Source organism: Castanea sativa, chromosome 2 (genome assembly GCF_040712315.1).
Source record: "Castanea sativa cultivar Marrone di Chiusa Pesio chromosome 2, ASM4071231v1".
NCBI classification, from domain to species: domain Eukaryota; kingdom Viridiplantae; phylum Streptophyta; class Magnoliopsida; order Fagales; family Fagaceae; genus Castanea; species Castanea sativa.
In genome coordinates, this window is record NC_134014.1 from 22,182,111 (window position 1) to 22,203,869 (window position 21,759).

Here is a 21,759-nt window from a genome sequence, read left to right on the forward strand (position 1 = left end):
AAACTGAGAAACATACACAACTAACAAATCACATAAAATCTTTTCCAGAGAAATAGACCCTAAAACAAGTGAAGATTAATGGCCACACCAAACAGAAATATATATTGCCATGACACATTACATATATATATATATATACTCTACATTATATTCTTCCTATGTTTCTGTCTCACTGCAATTTCTTTAGCAGCTACTCTATTGATGCCAAAAAAAAAAAAAAAAAGTTGAAAGGAAGTCTAGAAGTTTGAGGGCAGTGTAAAAGTAAACGAGTAATTGATATGATAAACTGTAAGAGTCCCCATTGGGACCAAAAAATGTAAACAACTCATCTCAAGTGGGTAAAAGAGGGAGGACCAAAGAGAGTCAATAATAAAATCTCGTACTTATTGAATCATTGTATGTGGCAATGTAAGATTTGTTTGGGATTAAATGGAGAAAAAAATATCAGTGTTCACAATTATGTCGTTAGTTGCACGTCATTGTGCCGACTTCATAGTAGTCTCATGATTAATCACAGTGAAAGCAAGCTATGCTAAAGAAAACAAAGATACAATGAGTGAACAATGTCGGCAATTAAACAGAATACTTGAGCAGACTTAAAAATACATCATCATCATATATTATCAAAGTAGACTAGACCAAACTTGCTTAAACTTGCCTCCAAATGCCTTTTTATTCACAAAAGAATCAGAACCCCAAAAATACATATGAAGTTGATAAATAATAAAAATACTAATGGAGAGTAACAAGTACAGGGAAACATTATAAGCATTCAAAATCTTCCATTTTTTCCATGCTTTCTCTTTACAATTCTCGAGACAAATTAAGAAGCTTTGATCTTGTTCCTTTACATATTGATTGCCTTGGTGATAGGCAAACATGGCTTTAGGTTGATAAGAATGGACTTAATAAAAAGAATGACCTTCCATTTCAGACCTAGTCAAGGAATAAGCAATTATATCATCAAGCCAGTCTATCTTCTAATGCAGGGGAGGGGCATACGTACTAGAAAGATTCCATTAGAATACATCACTCAATTAAAAGCAGCCGCAATAGAAACATTGTTGAAAAGGCAGGGATTTTAGCTATGAATATGAAATTATTTCCCCCAATAAATTTTTATTTTGAGGTAGAGAGTATCACCTTTTCAATGTGAAAAGAACATAAGAGCGTAAGAAGCGGCAGATAAATATGTTTTTGCAGCATCAACAACAGTTACGAAAGAAGTAGCATGAAAAGAAAGCGACCTATTGATTGGTTCAGCTTCTCTTTTGTAGGGCCTAAGCATTTATGAGTCCCCAAGAAAACTCTCTCTCTCTCTCTTCCAATCCTATCTTTCATTTCATGTATAATTGGCTTGCCTCTCCAAACAGGAATACGCAGAAAACTTGTATCTTACCCCCAAATTAAGCAGCTTAATCATAACCAAAATTTCTTTTTACATTATCAAAATTTTCAGTTTTGATTGTATTCTATGTATTGCCTCTACTTAGATTAAAAATGTAGGATATTTTTTGGACTTGACAATGTTTTGAAGATTATTACATTCAAAACTATTTGATATATTTGCTTTTGCTGTAAATAGATGGATAGATGAATAAAGATAGAGGTACCTCAAATACCATGGAATTATCTGTAGTCAGGACCAACATGCATGATAGCACACATAAAGTGTGATCAATGAAAAAAAAAAAAATGAACATTTGACAGATTGGGAAGGATTTGGCATTAGTAAATTAACGTTGACAGACAGGTCAAGGTAAGGAAAATTTCTAAAACTAGCTAAGTTCCAGTGTCCAAATTTGAATCGCTTGGAAAGAAGTTGAAAAAGGAACTCCTTCTAAAGTCGCACATTAGTGTTTTAACTTTTAATCAGTGAAAACTGAATACACATGGACCATAAGATAGCAAAGGGAATTGACATATGAATGTTCTACCTGGCATTAAAATGGTCACGAAATGCTAGTTGTACAGAAGCAAATTGCAGCTCAAAGCATTTCAATTGACTTTGAGGTCAGTAAAATATTAGAAAGCAAAAGCTTAAATTAAAAAAAAAAAAATTGTTATCTAACAAAAGCTGAACTCAATGTTTAAGTTTTTCAAGAGTCTAATCGAATCGCTTAACCCGGAAGCCTAAATCTGAACACTCGCACAGAATTTATGGCATTCGCTAAATATTCCTTATGTTAGAAAACACATACAAAAATTGTTGACTAGATGAAGTCCACAAAATAGAAAATACATGTTGCACTGTGGGGAACCAAGAATCACTATCTTATAGCTCACCAAACAAACATCTTCACAATGCAAAAACTTTAAGATCTACGAAGGTCAGAAGATTGAAGACACCTCTCCTTAATCTTCTGCATGCAAAAACTTGAGACCAAGCACATTCAGCTTTCATTTATTGCCCTCACAAATCACAAACAAGATAATTGACTGAAGTTTCAACACCATTTATGCAACATCCAAATATAATACTCCAAGATAGAATTATGACTGATGAATCAACACATACAAAATGGGTGATACGGACACAAGTGCAGTGTGAACTACTGATCCTCCGATGCTTAAAGTCAGTGATGACAGCTAATCTATTGTCACTGAAGCTTTATAATCTGACACTCTTTAAAAACCAAATATTGATAGCAACTTCTCCAATAAAAAAGTATATGCCAATATTGACTGACAACGCTCACTAAGAAACTACCTGTTAGTACGTCTGCATTAAAAACTTACTCTTGGTACTAGACTACTCAGACATACCATCAGTACTGAAACTAATTAGTTCTTTGAGACAGAAGCTCCATGAGCACGAAGCATAGTTCCACAGTTCAAAGTATCACAAACCCATGTGCAATATGGGACCAAATTAACCATTAGTGGGCTAAATGATTGGTAAAGATGCTGACAATTGTGGCCCCTCACGTCACACCAAAATTGTTCTTGTTAGATGCAAGGTGACTCAGATGCAAGTGTCTCTTCAGATGAGCAACACATGTATATCGATTATTAGCGCAAGGTTACATAACCTTTAATATGTCTACTAAACATAGAATTCAAGTAGCTAGATTATTTGTGAAAGATGAAAAGAAATGCATCTAGTTCACCTTAATTTTCACTTTCACATGCTAATAGTACTATAGGATAAGTTAGATTGAGAACTGCAAGGATACAGTGACAACTGTTAGGCCATAGTGTGTGTATACACACTGATGTGGCGTTTGGTATGAGATAATGTTTTAGGATTCTTAGAAATGTTTAAAGATTTCAATGTTTGGTTGCAAATTATGCTAGGAAATCAGATGCTAGAGAAATCTGGATTCTCCCTTTAAACCCCTCTTAGTAGGAATGTGGATTCCCTTTAAAACAGGTCAGTATTTAGATTCTCAAACTTAAAGGAAATTGTATTTCTTTTATAAATTGATAATTTTAACAATTTTTCCTTATCAATTAAGCAATTAAGATAAAATATAAAACAAATCATCAATATATTTTCCTTTGTCTTTATCTTTTCTCGTCAAAATAACATAAACAGGATAAACAACTTTGTTGATATATTCTTGTGGGCACCAAATCTAGCTAGGATGATGGTGTTTAGGCCCCCAATTAATTTGTAAGTAGGCTACTTTGCAATCCTACCAGTTGGGCTTTGAGCTTCGCCTAGACTTGCTTCGCTGAGCCTTAATTCCCAACCCTCACCAAGTTACCCTACAATCCCAGTGTTTCCCCTTCTGTACTTTCCTTTCCCCTTTCTTTTTTCAACCCCCTGATCTTTGTCCCCCTTCCCCTTTTATAGCCTCTTGCTAGTGGGGTCTTTATCATTACTTTCCCACTTCTCACTTATTCCCACACCCCTCAGAATCCCAAGGGACCCTCACAACTTTAGAGGATTCCCTTGGAACTTGTTCCAGTCACCAATGAGTATTCGGCAATGGACTTCCCTACATGCACAACCTGCCCTCGGTCTTCGACCCTACCATGTCTACGTCATGTGCTTGTGTTCCTTTTCACCCGACAATGTTTGGGCTGACCACCTGAAACTCCCTCGGCATGGTGTCTGTTTACTAGTTATCCTAACCTTAGGGTTGAGGCTGCGATTGTAGGGCTCGGGGTCAACTCCCTCCACGTGTATCACAGCAAGATGCCCCGATAGGCCCCCGACCCTACTTTGGGTTCCATTTAAGTGGGCTTGTCTGGGCCTTCTAGGCCCAATCGCCCACAATAGCCCCCCCAACCCTACTCTCGCTTCGTGACATTAGGGTCGGGGACTCCAAGCTCGATGGAGACTTCAGAGGAAACGATGGTTGCACCTCGGGAAGGAAAAATGTCACACCGCAATTACTTCAGATACGACAGCTTTCATCCCTCATACACGTGGCATTTATTTCACATATCCAACGGCCCTGATCAATGGATGCTTCGATTACCAAGGAGCACATGCGTTGTGACAGCGGTACACATTGTTCAAATGCTTTTCAGTTTACATTAAATGGCCTCACTCTCTATATATACTGCCTTTGCATCTCTCATAGTTTTCTTTACATCTTTTTCAAATTCGTAACTTCCCTCGCTCTCCCTTCTCGAGCCCTTAGAACTCTCCTGTGTCTCTCCCTCTCACCAAGAAGCTACTTTGTAAGTCTTCCTTCCTACTTCTTTCTCATTTTCAATCTTCCATAGTTATCTTAGTAGTCAAACATGGGTTTCTCTCATCTTTTAAAGTCAGATGCTAATGTAGTGTTATTTAGGACCAAGTTTAACATCCCTCGTGATGTGAACATATCATACTGTCATGAGGGTGATATTGAGGGTTGTTGAGGACTCTTTTTTCGGCCCACATGGCATTATTTCATTGGCAACCCATGCCACATCAACATATGGATTGGGCTCACACAATGAATCAAAACTCACGGCCCATATCACCTTTCTTACACTCATGGCAAGCGGCTTCTTCAACAAGAGCTCATATTTACACAACGTCACAATAAAACCCGAGGTACATCATCTCATCTTCGGCTTATGATCCAAGCTCATAAGTCTCTTTGGGGGAACTTTGGGAGTCGTGGTTTGGAGGGCCAAGAGGTATGTTTAGTAAAGCTCTAGCGGTTTTAAGTTGATAAAAGAAACATGTTGCTTGGCGTGTCTTCTTCAACTCCCTAAACTCTGACGAGTCCATGTGTGGTGGGTAACATATGGTAAGCATCTCTTATCGCATAGCACTTAAAATGATAAAATTCCCTATTGCTCTTTTCCTAAAGCTTAATATTCATCACATGACACATACTCAATATTTCCAGCCATCTAGCTGCTGGGAATATAACTGCTCATTCAATCCCCAGCTGTTGCTATACAAATTTGGAAAATTTCATTATATTATTCTACATAATCTCATTACTGCTCTTAGCTAAAATCCAACTCAAACACATGGCCTAATCTGATTGGCTATCTTTTATCTCCAACTATGTACAAAATATTCATTATATCTCTCATGCCCAGCTGCTGTCTGCCACAATCAGACCATATATTTCTCTGTCAACTGCCAGATCAGAGCATTAAAAACTCTTCTTGCTCACCAAGATTAAGTTACAACACAATGAGACCTCAACTAAATCTCTAAACCTTCATTACCTTTCAACCAATGCTTCTATTACTTGCTAGAAATGTGTTGTAATGGAACCTTACACCAAAAACACAAACACCTAAAAGGGGAAACATTTCTAGCAGACCCCCAACAGTGTATTCAGCACTTGACACCTGGCTGGGAGTGACATCAGCACCCATTTGATGCTGAAATCCCAGCTGCCAGCTGCTATGCCTAAAATAGCAAGATACCCTTGAAAGTGATCTTACCATTTTCAGCTAAAACCATAAAGTAAATGCTGAATGACCTCTCCAAGACTCTTCAATCACCATGCTGACCTCTTTTGCTTTTGCCCAAAGTGACAACTGCTCCTGATAGTTGGGACAGCTTTACCTGACAGCTGGGGATAGCTTTTTCAGGACAGATGTGACAGCTGTACAGCAGCCTGGGCATTACTTTTTTTTTTCCACATTTGGCTAAAACCAAAACCAAAACCAACTTTGTTACTATCTTTTCTCTTGCTGAAATACATTCCTTTTCTGTTACTTTTTTCCTAGCAGCTCTTACCCGAAAAAGCAAGAACATCTTGAAGCTAAATTTACCATTTTTGCCCAAATCTTAAGATGGATTTTCTGAAGATTCATTGCTATTTGGGACAGATTTTGACTAATATTATTTGCTAAAATACCCCCTCAAACTCAGCATTAAATGGGACCCCTCATCAACACCTTAAGGGTGGACATAAAAAGGGAGGAGAACTCTTTCGCAAACCTTTCTATTCTCTCTCCCTAAGCTCTAAATGAAGTTCTGAGTTTTTAGTTTCAAAATCAAGAACTAAACTCTTAAGCAGTTAGCTCACAAATGCCTTCATAAGCCCTCACCCACCCTCCAGCAGCAAATTCCAGCAACAAATCTCAACAGCTTTGCTAAACACACTACAGCCCTATTACCTCTCTTATACTGATTCTCTCACTCTTCATACTCTGAAAATAGACCTATCTTACTGCTCCCATCTCCAAATACTTATACATATCTTCATACTTTTCTCCTACAAAATCTTTCCTCTTGGAAACCAATCTCTACAACTTCTCCAACGGTTGTAATCTCATATTTTTACTATCTTCAACTGCCATATCTTTCATACTTTCATATATCATACATATTACAAAAAATACATTCCACAAAACATCTCTTTCTTCACTTCTCTTACACAATCTCATACATATTTACTACAACATTACATATAACACACTACACTCTTCTAAACTCCACTCTCGTACTCTCTCACTCTAAAGTTCTACTGTTTTGCTGCTCATAAACACATATCAATACTCTTCTCTATCTCCCTTATAAAAGCCCTTCTTATGGAAGGCATAAACTTTTAATGCTAAAGCCCTTCTCATGGAAGGCATAAACTTTTAATGCTAAAGCCCTTCTCCTAGAAGGCACCAAGATCTTTTATCAAAGTCCTTCTCATGGAAGGCACAAATCCATCTTACATAATGCCCTTCTCTTAGAAGGTATAAATACTCCATACAAAAGTCCTTCTCATGGAAGACAACACTATTCATAACTTCACAACAACTAAAAGAGCATTGTCAAGGGGAAAACTCATTTAAATGCATGATAAGAGGAGAAAGCTTAACCAGCCCCTACACACAGCTGGGCATACTCTCTCTCCCTCCAGTTGCACCCATGTTTCCCCCTCAATCTTGAAGTTGTCATGGCAAACTGCCTCTCTACCGCTGAGCCACTCTGCTGGGATATTATCAGCTCACGGAAGTTGTACAGCTGGGCTACAAACCATACAAAGATAAGTGATTTTGCTTCCTTATCTTTAAATTTATATTATCGAACACATGAATACTTCACATTTAAATATATTTTACTTTATTCCAACCACCATTACAACCATTAACCAAGGCTTAAACTCATTTAAATTGCATGATAAGAGGGTCAAGCTTAACTAGCCTCTACCATTGGCATTCTGCTATAATCCTATCAGCTCACTGATGCTACACGGCTAGGCTACAAATCATACAAAGGAGGGGCAAGCTTAACTAGCCTCTATCGCTGGCAGTCTACTGGAATCCTATTAGCTCACTGTTGCTACACGGCTGGGCTATAAACTATACGAAGATAAGTGACTTTGCTTCCTTATCTTTAAATTTACATTATTGAGTACATGATTGCTTTACCTCTAAATAAATACTACTTTATCTCAACCGTTGTTACAACTACTAATCAAACCTATTATATCAAGCACATGTTACATATTTATTCAACCATTATCGTGATTCTTAGACTTTGGCTTTAATGGTTTGGTAAGCATAAAAGGTACACCAGTAGCCGTTGGACCACGTGACCCAATGTTGAGTTCCGGGATGCAACTCCCCAAAAAGAACCTGGGCCTAGCAAGGTCACCCCTCCAAAGAACCACACGTGGCTGAGCAACCGAAAAAAGCCCCTGAACAAGGGTCAAAGGCTTCCCCACATTTTCTTTTTTCCTTTGATCTTTATATTAGAGGGTGGGGTTAGGTTTCCTGTGGATCTTCTCTTGCTTAGGACTTTAGGTTTTCATGAGCTCTTCCTCGACCAGTGTCTACCCAACTTTTACTAGGTAGTGAGTTGTGTCAAGCGCTTGAATCGACTATATAACCTTAACTTAACCCACCGTGATATTAACTTCCTTTACACCATTCGAGGGAGTCTAAAACACGATTACTACCTCCAAACCCAAAACACCACGGTTAGGCTGGTCTCATACATTCTTAATTCTAACAAGAACTCCGTAAGGGAGTTTGTTAGGGTGAGCAGGAACTGGCTCAATGGAGAGCTGACCTGCCCAACTTCTCCTTGTTAGATAGGTTGGTAATTCCATGATGCATAGATTTGCTTACAGCCTCCACTGTTACTGTTGCAGTCTATTTTGGTTTTTTTTTTTATTATTTATATAACTAACCTTTCTCCACTTTTGTTCACAGATTTCAAGAGGTTCCATCCCGACCTCAACGTTGTACATGTCGTGGAGTTGAACTTCGACCTCCGATCCAAAATTTTTGTTCACTACGACGGACAACTGGGGGCCTCCCATTTGATCCTCAGGTGCACCCCTTCCTATACAAGTTATTGAGACTCATCCGGTGCTCTCACGGTTTGGGGCCCACTTCTGCCATACTTAGACATGTGTCTACCAAGGTTCCTGCTACCCGGACTTATGAGTGGGGAGGCCAAACACCAAGGGCCCAAGATTGTCCGAGCAGGATCACTTGAACCAGTTCGGGATGGTTCGGGTGATACTATGTTCTAAGGTAGGGCCATGCATATCCCCATAGACAACCCAGTGGTGGACGAATTGAGCCCGTAGAATCCCCTTATCCCAATGGTTCAACGATGCAACATGGTCTTTGAGCACTGGTTCCCAACAGCACAGCCGGTCAGTGGACAATCGGTACCCCCGGCTACCTCTCAGCAGGCCGCTTCTACTACCGCAGTGCAACATAAACAAAAAAGAAAGAGGAAGAGGGAGGCTAAGAGCTGTCGTACTGAATCCAGCACCCCTCCCATAGACCAAACTCCGATTACCACTGTGATCACTACGCCGATTACCCCTACTGAGAAGGCACCCTGAGGGGCGAGCCCCGATCGGCAGCCAACTGTGATTGGCTCTCACGTGGCCTCCACATCTTCAGATGCCAAGTAGGAGTGTACCTTTCAGCTGGGAGACAAGGTCCTCCCGACCGATTCATTCGTTCATACCTGGTGGAATGGTCTCGGCGGAGAGGTCTCCGACAGCCTCATGAAGGCTTTACTGCTTCCTAATGATATGGACCACTACACTGGTTGCCGGGATGACGATCTCATCTCTAAGCTAAAGTGGCACACTATAGCAATAAGTGTCCTTACTCTCTGAGTTTTCTCCTTGCACTTAATTTCTTCTTTGTCTAGTTATGTTTCAATTTTTCTAAGTGTTAGCTTTCGGTTTGTGGTGGGCCTTTTTCACAACTACAGGTTGGGCTGCCTCCTGCCACGCTATGGCCTAATGGTTCTGGGTAGGAGAGTTAGGACCGGCTTAATTGCAACACACCCCAAGCCAGCTTGTGCACAAACTAAACCCCCTTTGCTGAAACCTTGGTCACATGCCCATAGTAGATGAAACTGTTACAAAAAAGTTATGACAGGCAGGTTTAGTATAGCAACGAACAAAAGGAATATGTTCACTGTCATCTAGAAAACAGAAAATACTAAGTTATGAGCTTAATAAAGGAAGAGGCAATGCAGTAATATAAATGCAACATAAATAAGATGATAACAATAAAGAAAAGAGAGCACACTAATGCTTAATCAATAAAATAAATGGGAGAATGGTTAGTCTGCCATGCTTGATTTCCCTACATAGTTAAATTTAGGAAGGGAATCACTCTTCAATGTGAGCAATCTCACAAGAGGATCCTGCCATAAAAATTACCCACTTTGAGAGAATGGGCCTAAATGGTTTATCCTCAAACCTCTTAATCCTTACTATAGGGTAGGCTTTTAGAGAGAGAGAAGAGAATAGCCTATTGGTGCATGCCCACTATCACACTCTTGTTTTGCTCTCTGTTTTTCTCTCTAATTATTTTCTTTTTCTTTCTAAGTTTTCTATTCTTTCACTCCCTTTCTTACTTTCTTTTCTCTCCGTTCTCTCCTACTCTGTGGTTATGTTGTTGTTCCACTATGCACAACTGAGACCCCTTTTATACTACCTTCTGTGACTGGATTTTTACTATTTTACCCCTTAACCATTTTTGTCTTGGTGTGGGTGTCCTTCCCAGACCACTCACTGGTCTGTCGGCTGCCCAACCATCACCACTTACCTGTGCTAGCCGTGACATAGCCCATTCTAGACAAAGAGTCTTATTGTTTTTGTTTGCTCACCGTGGTATTCCCATCCGGATAAGGGTGGGCATTCTCTCTCACTATCCTTTATGGCATGTACCTAGTGATTCCAACTCATTTTTCCATCTTTTGGGTGGTATGTCATCCCAGTAGGACATTTCCCCCAAAAGAGTTTGAGCTGGAACCCCAGAATAGGCTTATCTCTTCTCCTCACAGCCAAACCATACCATCTTTTACTTCTGATCCATGGCCCACCACTCCTGTATTGGCTGGGTACAAGTTAATGGTGCCTGAGCCTTGTGTGTGCTCCACTTTCATGTGTGTCTATGGCTTGTTTGTTGTTCAAGCATTTTCCATGACCTGATGGCTCGTCTGCACATTCTGCTGCTCATTCTTGACCTCTTATGGCGTGAATGAGTTTCTGAACTTTCATTCTTTATTTCTTACTTCTTTACCTGGGCTGGGCCTTGCTTGATTGTAGGCTTTTCCTTTTCTAATCCATCCTTCACTCTTTTTGCAAGTCAGCTAGCACTTCTGCCGTGCCATTCTGTTATTCCTATCATGCTATTATTTGACTCGTACTTGTTGGGCCCCTTTTGGGCTTGCTGTATGCTTTCCTTTTGCTCAATTCCAGTAGTACAGCATCATCATTAGGTTGATCATCATGCTGTTTTGGGCTCCCTTGGCCTGTTTCATTGCTTTCGGGCTTCCTTGGCCCATTTCATTCTTTTAGGCATCCTCGGCCCGTTCCATTTCCTTGGGCATCCTCGGCCTATTCCAATTCTTCATTCCCATGAGCTTTTGCTAAGTCTTTTGGACTTTCTCAGCCCAAATTACCATATCATATACCTTTGAGGTTTATGGGTTTTTCCACCAACTCCTTACTTACTTGATTCTTTACTTTGGGCCTCTTTGGCCCATTCTTGCTTACTTTCTATTTCTCATAGTGCCTATGAGTTTACTACTTCTTTCTCTGGGCTCCTTTGGGCCCGCTTGCTTTCTTTGAGGCCCTTTTACTATTTTTTTAGGCATATGGTCCATTATTCCTGTCATTCAGGCTTAATGGTTTTTTTTATTTATCAATTTACTAACTCTCTTTCTCCCATATTGTTGGGCTTCTTCCTGTTATTGGGCCTCCTTGCCAAAGTGGGCATCAACACGGTTTATACTGACTATCCTTATAAATCTTAATGCCTCAAGTTGCTCAACTGACCCACGTGGTGGAGGGTCGATACAAAGGGATGGTGGAGGAGGCTGACAAGGAGAAGGCTTGGAAGTAGGTGGAAGAAGCCAACTTGAGTGAGAAAACCTTGGAGCTAAGCTCACTATAGCGCCAAGTAACTATGGCTAAGAACAATCAAGAAGTTGCTGAGAAGACTGCCTTGCAACTACAGGTGAAGTTGGATGAGACTGGGGTTAAACTGGCAGAGGCATCTAGCGTAGTATTAGCCCGGGACAAGGAGCTTGCTGACCTCAAAGATACAATGAAGAACTCCGAGCAAGTCTTCTACAACATGGGCTTTAAAGAAGACGAGAACTCAGCTGGGCCTGTTATCTTCCAGTCCCAAAAATTCGAGTTTATGAAGGGCTGGATGGCCATAGTGAACGCTCTCGGTCTACCGGAGAACTCCCCCTTCAGGGATGCTAGCCAGGTCCCCTTATAGGAACCCCCCCCCCTGTGGACACTCAAGCAGATGATCAGAAGGAAGAAACTGATGATGAAGGAAATGAGAGCTTGAGTATGAGGGAGTTATCCGAACAGGTTGATTCCCATGTTGTAGTATTGGATGAGGAGATCCTAGGTGGTACCATCCCAACCGATGCCCAAAGTGCCCAACCTACAGACCCAAGCTCTACTATCTCGAACGCTGCCACTGCTCCCAAGACCATGACTACAGACCCCCAGACCTCGTCCAATTAGTTTACCTCTTTATTTTTGTTCTCTATTTACTTCTTCCTTCTTCTTTTCTCACTCGGTGTTTTGAGCGCTTTGTATCAGACTAAATTTGGTCCCCCTTTTGTAGTACACTGGAATTTTATTGATTGCTTTGTATGTTAGTGCTTTTTATTTCATTTATTTCTTCGCAAGACTTGCCGTATTCTTCTTGCTGTGATTGAATTTTCATTATTAAGAAATTTTTTTATCAAGGCTCTCTCTCTTCCTTTTTGTTTGTATGATTTAATAACCTGACACTAGATGGCGCTTCCATGCCAAAAAAAAAAACCAAGACCATGTTCCAGTCCTTAGAGTAAGTCGATTAAGGTTTCCACACAGTCAGTGACTGGGGTTAGTTCAAGACCATGTTTATGTTGTTAGAGTGAAATGATTAAGGTTTCCACATGGTCGATGACCGGGGTCAGGCCGAGACCATGTTTCTATCCTTAGAGTAAAAATAAAATCATTAAATCATGACAAGCATTTTGTATAACGATAGAGACTCTGAACTGATCATTCTACGCTTATTTACAAAGTTCAAGTACATTTTACAACAGTTACTTTCTTCACTATCACTTAGGGGTAGTACTTCTTGAGATTACACACGTTCTACTGTCGGGGTAGGGGTCGCTCTTCCATGTCTTCCAGATAATAAGCCCCCATCCTAGCTACAATTGTCACCCAGTACGGCCCTTCCCAGTTCGGAGCAAGCTTTCTCGCGCTCCAATCCTTCATGTTCCCCACGGCTTTCCGCAAGACTAAGTTGCCCGGCACGAACTTCCTGGACTTTACTTCTCGATTATACCCCTTAGCTAGCTTTTTTTGGTAATCTGCCAGCCGAACAGCTATCGCGTCTCGCCTTTCCTCTAATGTATCTAGTATTCTGATCATTCGGGCATCATTACCCTCTTAATTGTAGCCGTCAACCCTCATGCTCAACAAGTTTACCTCAATCGGTACACCAACTTCTGCCCGTAAGTCATGGAAAAGGGGGCTTCGCCCATTGATCTCCTCGATGTGGTCCTATACGCCAAGAGAACACTTGGTAACTCCTCGACTTAGTTTCCTTTTGCTCCTTCCAACCTTTTTTTGAGACCGTTCACGATGGATTTGCTCATTGCCTTTGCCTCTCCGTTGCTTTGAGGATATGCTGAGGATGAAAATATGTTAACTATCCCAAAGCTGACACAATACTCACGGAAGGCTTTGCTTTCAAATTGCAACCCGTTATCGAAGACAAAGGTGTGAGGCACCCCAAACCTTATTACAATATTTTTCCAAACAAACTTTTTCACATCCACATCTCGGATATTTTCCAGAGCCTCTGTTTCCACCCATTTTATGTATAATCAATGGCAACCACTACAAAACTTCTATTCCCGGTGGCCCGAGGGAATGACCCGATTATGTCCAAACCCCATTGTGCAAAGGGCCAATGACTGATGACTGAGTTCAGATTCCTTCTTGGCTGGTGAATGATCAGTTCGTGCTTTTGGCACCAATCACATTTTTTAACGTACTCAGTTGCGTCTCTTTGCATGCTCAGCCACCAAAAGCCCTGCATCATGGCTTGGTGTGCGAGGGATCTCCCCTCTTAATGTCCTCTGCATACACCCTTATGCAACTCAGCCAACAGCTTAGCGACTTTGTCTGGATGGATGCAACACAGATAGGGGCCCTCAAATTAGTGTTAATACAACTTACCATCTTGAGACAGCTAGAACTAAGAGGAGATCCTCCTAATCTTCTTCGACTTTGTAGGGTCATCAAGCAAAGGCCCATCTAACAAAAAGGGAGTGTAATAATCCATCCAACTCAGGTTCATCTCAGCTACCGACATAGCTACTACGGACTGCTCTATGCTTGGCTGTTCCAGCAACTCTACAGAGATCATTCAGGGTATGTTCTTGTCTGACGATGAGGCTAAGGTTGCCAACGAGTCGACATGGCTCTTCTGACTCCTCGGTATCCTGGCCATGCTTACTTTCTAGAAAGTTGCTTGTAAGGCTCTAAATGATTTCAAGTATTGCTACATGCAGGCATCCCTTGCTTCGAAGCTTCCCTCCACTTGGCTCACCACCAAATTTGAATTTGAGAACATCTCCACCTCTTCTGCCCCTAATTGATGGGCTGCTCAAAGACCAGAGATAAGGGCTTCACTTTCAACCTTGTTATTGGAGGCACAAAAACCCAGTCTCAACGACCTTTCCAACCGAACCCCTTCGGGTGATACCATTACTATTCTGATCCCCGATCCCCTTGTGTTTGAGGCTCCATCCACGTATATGCGCCACTTTCTAGTCATGACTTGGAATACTCCAATCGAGACCTTTGATTTGGGTGTGAAATTCATAATGAAGTCCGCTAGTGCTTGCCCTTTTATAGCATTCCTTGGTTTGTAGTGTATGTTGAACATCTCGAGCCTAGTTCCCCACTTGGCTATCCACCTAGTGAAGTCCAACCTCCTCAACAAAGACTGGAGTGGGTGTTCGGTAAGTACCCATACTATATGAGGCTGGAAGTAATGCGGCCGCTTCCTCGCAGTATGTACAAGTGCTAACACCGCTTTCTCTAGCAACAAATACCTGGTCTTGGAATCTACCAGGTAATACACTGGCCTTTGCACTCCATCATTCTGTCTTAACAAAACTGAACTTATGGCATGGTCAGATAACGCAAGGTACATGTAAAGATCCTCCTTAAGGTAGGGCCGAGACAGGACAAGAAGGCTCATCAAATACGCCTTCAACTCTTAGAACGTCAAGTCGCACTCCTCTATCCATTGAAAACTCTTCCACTTCTTCAAAAGTTGAAAGAAAGGTCTACACTTATTTGTTGACCTTGAAACAAACCTACTAAGGGCGGCGACCATCCCTGTGAGCCTCTGCACTTCCTTCAAGTTAATGGGGGGTTTGAGTTGTTGTATGGCCCTAATCTGAACGGGGTTGACTTCTATTCCTAGAGTAGTTATCATGTAGCCCAGAAACTTGCCTGACCCTATGCCGAAAGCACATTTATCCGCGTTAAGCCGCAACTTATGTTGCCTCAAAATCCCAAACACTTCTACCAAATTAGGGACATGCTCTTCTTTTTTCTGGCTCTTGACGACCATATCGTTAATGTAGATCTCCACTGTCTCACCAATCTGATCACGAAACATCTTGGTCATCATTCAATAGTATGTTACCCCTGCATTCTTTAATTCGAGCGGCATTACTGTATAATGGTAGTTGGCTTTGGGGGATATGAAGGCAGTCTTCTCATGATTCTCGGGCGCTAGGGTGATCTGATGGTAGCCCTGGAACACATCAAGAAAACTCATCCTCCTATGGCTGACTATTGCATCCACCAACTGATCTATCTTCAGTACAGAGAACAAATCCTTTGGGCACGCTCATTTAAGGTCGATGAAATCAACGCAAACCCTCCACTTCCCGTTCTTCTTTCTTACCACCACGGTGTTTGATAACCACTCGGAAAAAAAAATGCCTCTTTGATAGCCCCCGCTTGCTTCAGTTTCCTTACTTCCTCTATCACTACTTCCAAATGCGGTTTCATCGATTTTCTAAGTTTTTTTTTTCTTTGGAACGACAGAAGGACTAACGTTCAACCGATGTACAATAAATGCTAGATCCACACCGGGTACTTCATGCAGGCTCCAAATGAAAACATCCAAATTTTGCACCAACGCTAGCAAGATCTCCATTTGATTCTCCGCTTGCATATTTTTTCCTATTCGAAAGAACCAATAATCATACGGCAGGATACACACCCAAACCAATTCCTCTGCACTATTCACCCTTGATTGGCCCTCGACGTCTTGTAATTGCTATAAACACTCGGCCTTTACACGGTCTTTTTGCTTGATCTCGTGGTTTATGGCAGCTAGTAAGCATTGTCTTGCTACCTTCTAGTCGGTGTACACCACTGCCACCCCATTTTCAAACAGGAACTTGATCTTCTAGTGCAGTGTGAAAGGTACTGCTCCCATAATGTGAATCCATGGCCTCCCCAAGATCACGGTGTACGGTGAAAAGGCGTTCACCACTATGAAATTCACTTCAACTTCCTTCCCTTCGGTCACTACGAGAAGTTTTATCTGTCCCTTGGGTACCACTATCTTCCTGTCAAACCCCACCAAAGAGGTATCATACTTGGTCAAATCCTCTTACTTCAATCCCAACCCCTTATAGAGATTGAGATACATGATCTCTGCCCCATTGCCCTGATCTACCAAGACCCTCTTGATTAAAAATCCCCCAATCCTTGACGTCACCACCAAAGCATCGTCATGAGCTAAGACGTTCCCTCCAAGTCCTCTTCACTGAACATGATTGAGGTCAAGGTCTTTCTAAGCCTTTTCTCTGGCCGGTTTGCGTCGCCTACCTCCAGCGGAATCACGACGTTCAACACGCCTTTCCGAGGGCTCATGCTGACTCCCTTAGGAACCACATGAACGACTTCAATAATCCCCAGAGGCAGTGGGAGCATGTTGTTAGCCCGGCACCCTGAGCTCTAACCTGCATTCTGCCCCTCTTGACCGGCCAAGAATTCTTTCAAATGCCCTGCTTTCACAAGCTGATCCAAATGGTCATTCAGCACTCGACATTGCTCGGTAGTATGGCCTTTCTCCCTATGATAAATGCAAAAAAAACTCTGGTTCCTTCTGGCTGAATCCCCACCCATTTTTCCTTGGCCATCAAAAGTAAGGCTCGTTCTTAATGCGTTCCAATATCTTGTAAATAGGCTCTTTGAATGTAACGTTTATCCCTTCAAGATGCTGTGCCGATCCATCCCCGGGGCTTTCGACTCTCTTCTCGCCCTTGGCTGGAACTTTTCGATCTCTCTGTGGTATTGGGACGTGGCCAGGGCTTTTCCTTTGCCCTGCAACCAGTCATCCTCTAGTTTCTTGTACTCCTCAATCCTTCTCATCAACTGATGTACGTCCTCGGGGGGCCGCATGGTCAGGGAGTCCCTTAACTTTGACTCCTCGGGAAGTCTCCGATTTCGTTGTTTAACTCCCAATATCTGTTCTATAAGATCAAAGGGTCTCCCCGTTCCTCATTCTCATGGATAGCAGTGAACCAATCTGTTGGGGAACTTTGCTGCACATTATGAATCGGGCCTTAAATGCCTGCACTAATTCACTAAAGTTTTTAATGAAACCTTTCCTTAGACCGTTAAACCACCTCATGGCAGTGGGTCCAAGACTGGACGGGAAAACTTTGCACATCAAACCATCATTCTGCAAGTAGAGTGACATCATTTGTATGTAGTGACTGACGTGCTCAACTGGGTTAGTTTTCCCATCATAAATAATGAACGGTGGGCGATTGAACTGACTTGGCATTTCCGTGCGCTCTATCTCTTCAAAGAAGGGTGATCGGACTACTCTCCTTAGCGCTTGGCTCATGGCATCCAGTGCTGCATTATTATGGTCATGCCGACCATCACGGGGTGATTTTTCACGGTGCCCTATATTTTCGCGAGACCTGTCTATTGACCTTCATGAGATGGACCCTCAGGATGACTCTTCTGCATTGTAATCTGGATCATTAGAAGAATCTTCCTGGTCCCTTTTGCGGCATCTTCCATTTAGCTCAATTTCAAGGTCATTGACTTGGTTTTGCAGATTCTCCAGCTCTCGCAGTCGATCCCTGCATTGAGACTATTCGGGGATGTATGACATTGTCCATTCCCCTTGTGAAAACCCTTCTTCAAAATCAACTCTAGTCTCATGTCCATCCTTCATGGGTTGCTGTTCTCTCCTACGTTCCTTCTCCTGCCTCCTACGACCCCTTGAAGAGGCCCTTGACTAATTTCCCCCCACAGACCCTTCACCATCCTAAGGTCCTTCCATGACTAGATAGCACCAAACTTACTCAAAACCTTAAGTGAAGTAGGATCCCCACAGACGGCGCCAATTGTGAGCACCAAATCCAAATAAGATGATAGTGTCTGGGCCCTCAATTAATTTGTAAGTGGGCTATTTTGCAATCCTACTAGTTGGGCTTTGAGCTTTACCTGGGCTTTCTTCCCTGAGCCTTAATTCTTAACCCTCGCTAAGTTCCTTACAATCCCAGCGTTTCCCCTTCCGTACTTTCCTCTCCTCCTTTTTTCAACCCCCTGCTCTTTGTCCCCCTTCCCCTTTAATAGCCTTTTGCTAGTGGGGTCTTCATTATTACCTTCCCACTTCTCACTTATTCCCACACACCTCGGAATCCCAAGGAATCCTCACGACTTTCGAGGATTCCCTTGGAACTTGTTCCAAACACCAATGAGTACTCAGCAGTGGACTTCCCCACATGCACAGCCTGTTCTCTATTACCGACCCTACCATGTAAATGTCCTGTGCTTGCGTTCCTCTTCACCCGTCAATGTTTGGGCTGACCACCTGAAACTCCCTCGACATGGTTTCCGTTTACTGGTTATCCCGACCTTGGTGTTGGGCTTGCAATTGTAGGGCCTGGGGTCAACTCCCTCCACGTGTATCACAGCAAGCTGCCCCGATGGGCCCCAAGCCCTACTTTGGGTTCTGTTTAAGTGGGCTTGTCTCGGCCTTCTGGGCTCAATCCCCCACAATTCTTTAACAAAGTTCTATTTAGGTTTCACGTGTGGAAAAAAAAAGTTTGAAAGGGACCCTTCATTATTTTCCAAGTATTCACTTTTGCAGTTGGGTGTGTGTTGCTCAACAAATTATTAATAGTTTTTATTTTGTTTTTCATTTTTTATTTAAAGGAAGATTTTTTTAAAAGGACTTCGCAGTTCACATTCAAATCTAATGATAGAATGGGAAGAATAAATATTATCATCTCCAATAAAACCAAACATATGAATAACTACATTTTTAGACATCCAGATTGCAAGGAATCACATTCTTAGGAATCTGAATGTCAGGAGTAATGTGGATTCCCTCGTACCAAGTGTCACATGAATGTTCTGTTTGTTTATAAATTAGCCTATAAATCGAGAATGTTGTTTTTGTTTATCAAAATTGGCATCCCTCAAGGTCGAATAGTGGTATTGGGTTAAAGGATTGGATTAATTTTTTGCTTATATATGTTTACTTGCAAAAATTGGCAATAATATAATTTTAACTATATATATATATATATATATACATACACAGGGGCGGAGGCAAGAGGAGGCGAGAGGGGTATATATATATATATATATATATATATATACACACACAGGGGCGGAGGCAAGGGGAGGCGAGAGGGGGCAAGTGCCCCCCCTGACCTCCTAAAAAAAATCTAGAGTAGCAACCTAAATATTAGGTTATCAAGTATTTTGACCTTGACACAACCGTTCCACACCTAGAGGAGTCCAAATCTTCTGTCCCACTTTTCCTGCTCCACTCTATACTCCACCAATAAAAACTTGTCATGTGTTCACCTAATTAATTAAATACTACTATTAATTAATAACGGTAGCATTAATAAGTCAATAATAATCGTATTTAATTAATTAGGTAAACACGTGGCAAGTTTTTATTGGTGGAGTATAGAGTGGAGCAGGAAAAGTGGGACAGAAGATTTGGACTCCACCTAGAGACTAGAGAAGAAAGCAATATTAGGTGCAACTCTCTGTAACATTATTTTGTCTTTTTCCAAACAAAACAAAGTTTTGTGGGTCCTACTTAACACCCATGCTGTTTTTTCTTGCCACATGTTCTCAAGCACCGGAAGTTTTTTTTTCCTGGAGTGCTTTTTTTAGGGCAATTTGTTCCTCAAATAAGGTATTCCCACATAATCATAATAAAATATATATATATATATATATATATATATATATATATATATATATATATATATATATATATTTAGGTCCTTGTATATCAAACTAAAACCATAGTGCTCCCTAATCTTTTTCTCTTCTAGTTTAACTTTTTCATAATTTCAATTTTGAAACACTTCATTTTTACTATAGAACCAATTTTAACTACTTACTACTTAAAGAACAGAGTAAAAAATACTGAATTTTGCATAAATGAAAATACAACTTTATAATTCTTTTATATTGATTTATTTTTTCAATTTATTTTAAAGAATCAAATTACATGTTTAAATTCTATATATTTAGAATAATCTCTTAATTTGATTGTTATTAACTATGATTTTTTTTTGTTTTATTTATTTTAATAATATGAAATATATACTTATAATCAATTGAGATTATGGAGAAGCCAAATTATAATAATGATTTAGATTCAAATTCTAAACAAACTCATATCGAGGTGTATTTTACTAATCTTCCAATTGAACAAATTAAATTATGTATGGAAAAATAAATTAGAGTTTATATTATATTAGATTTTGTACAACAATTGCATTAATAGTATATAATTCTATATCTAATTTGTTATTAACATTGATTAATAATATTTAGATTAATTTTACTTTCAATCTTGTCTTTTAATTTTGCCCCCCTAAACTAAAATCCTGGCTCCACCACTGTGTGTATATATATATATAAAGTGAGTGTAATACAAAAGCAAACATAGTAAACCAAGCGCACTATCAACACTTAAAAGGCATTTATAGACTAGATAAGATGGTATTTGGGAGGGAAAAAAAAACTATATTATCTAGTGCTAGATGTTTTGCAATAAGCATTAATTGGATATGGCCAAACCAAGGCAATTAGGATCTCCATTCAGCGTTCTCAAGACACAGAAGCACTTATCATGCAACCAGAGCATTGCCAACGTTAAGCGTTTTTCTTGTGAGAAGTGCGACATCCAATAATTTGAGCTATACGTCCTAAATATCAATTTCCAACATATTCATACCAATTCTGAATTTCCCTGGCTTTGTCCCACTAGTCATCATTAAATTTCAAGTACCGTGAACTAATTCAACAACAACTGAATGGTCACTTTTGGCCATTCACGTTATTTTCTTGCTAGGCGTCACATACTCATCTCCTTACAAAACCAAAGAAACACATACACGCGCAAATAACACACTACCCCCCTTTATATGACCCCCAGTAATGTTAGATTGATACCAATAAGGCACAAACATGCATAACAGTATTGACCCCTAAACAATTAAAAAATTAGAATGATCATGTGAAAAATGCAAACTTGCGTACGTGATAACATTACAAAATGTTAACAAATGCTCAAAAAGTTCATAATTATATTATTACTAGTTAGGGGCAGGTGCTTGACGTGGAAAAAAAAAGTAGTAATTAAGATCAATTTTAAATTTTATTTGTATTACAAAAACAAAGATATGAATCATTTGATTTTTAAAGTTTATATATATTTACATTAATCAAAAGAGACATTAATTTTAAGAATTTTGATAATTATGTTGCAAAAAATTAATCTCATTCGCTTAAGAATTTTGATCAA

At 40.5% G+C, this 21,759-nt stretch overlaps 1 protein-coding gene across 1 annotated transcript; it reads right to left on the bottom strand.

The window, feature by feature from the left end:
- Positions 1-14,529: 14,529 nt before the first annotated feature.
- On the bottom strand, positions 14,530-15,129 carry LOC142625069 (uncharacterized). The gene has a single exon (XM_075798778.1). The coding sequence runs from the start codon at positions 15,127-15,129 to the stop codon at positions 14,530-14,532; it is 600 nt and encodes a 199-aa protein (XP_075654893.1).
- Between the last annotated feature and the right edge of the window lie 6,630 nt (positions 15,130-21,759).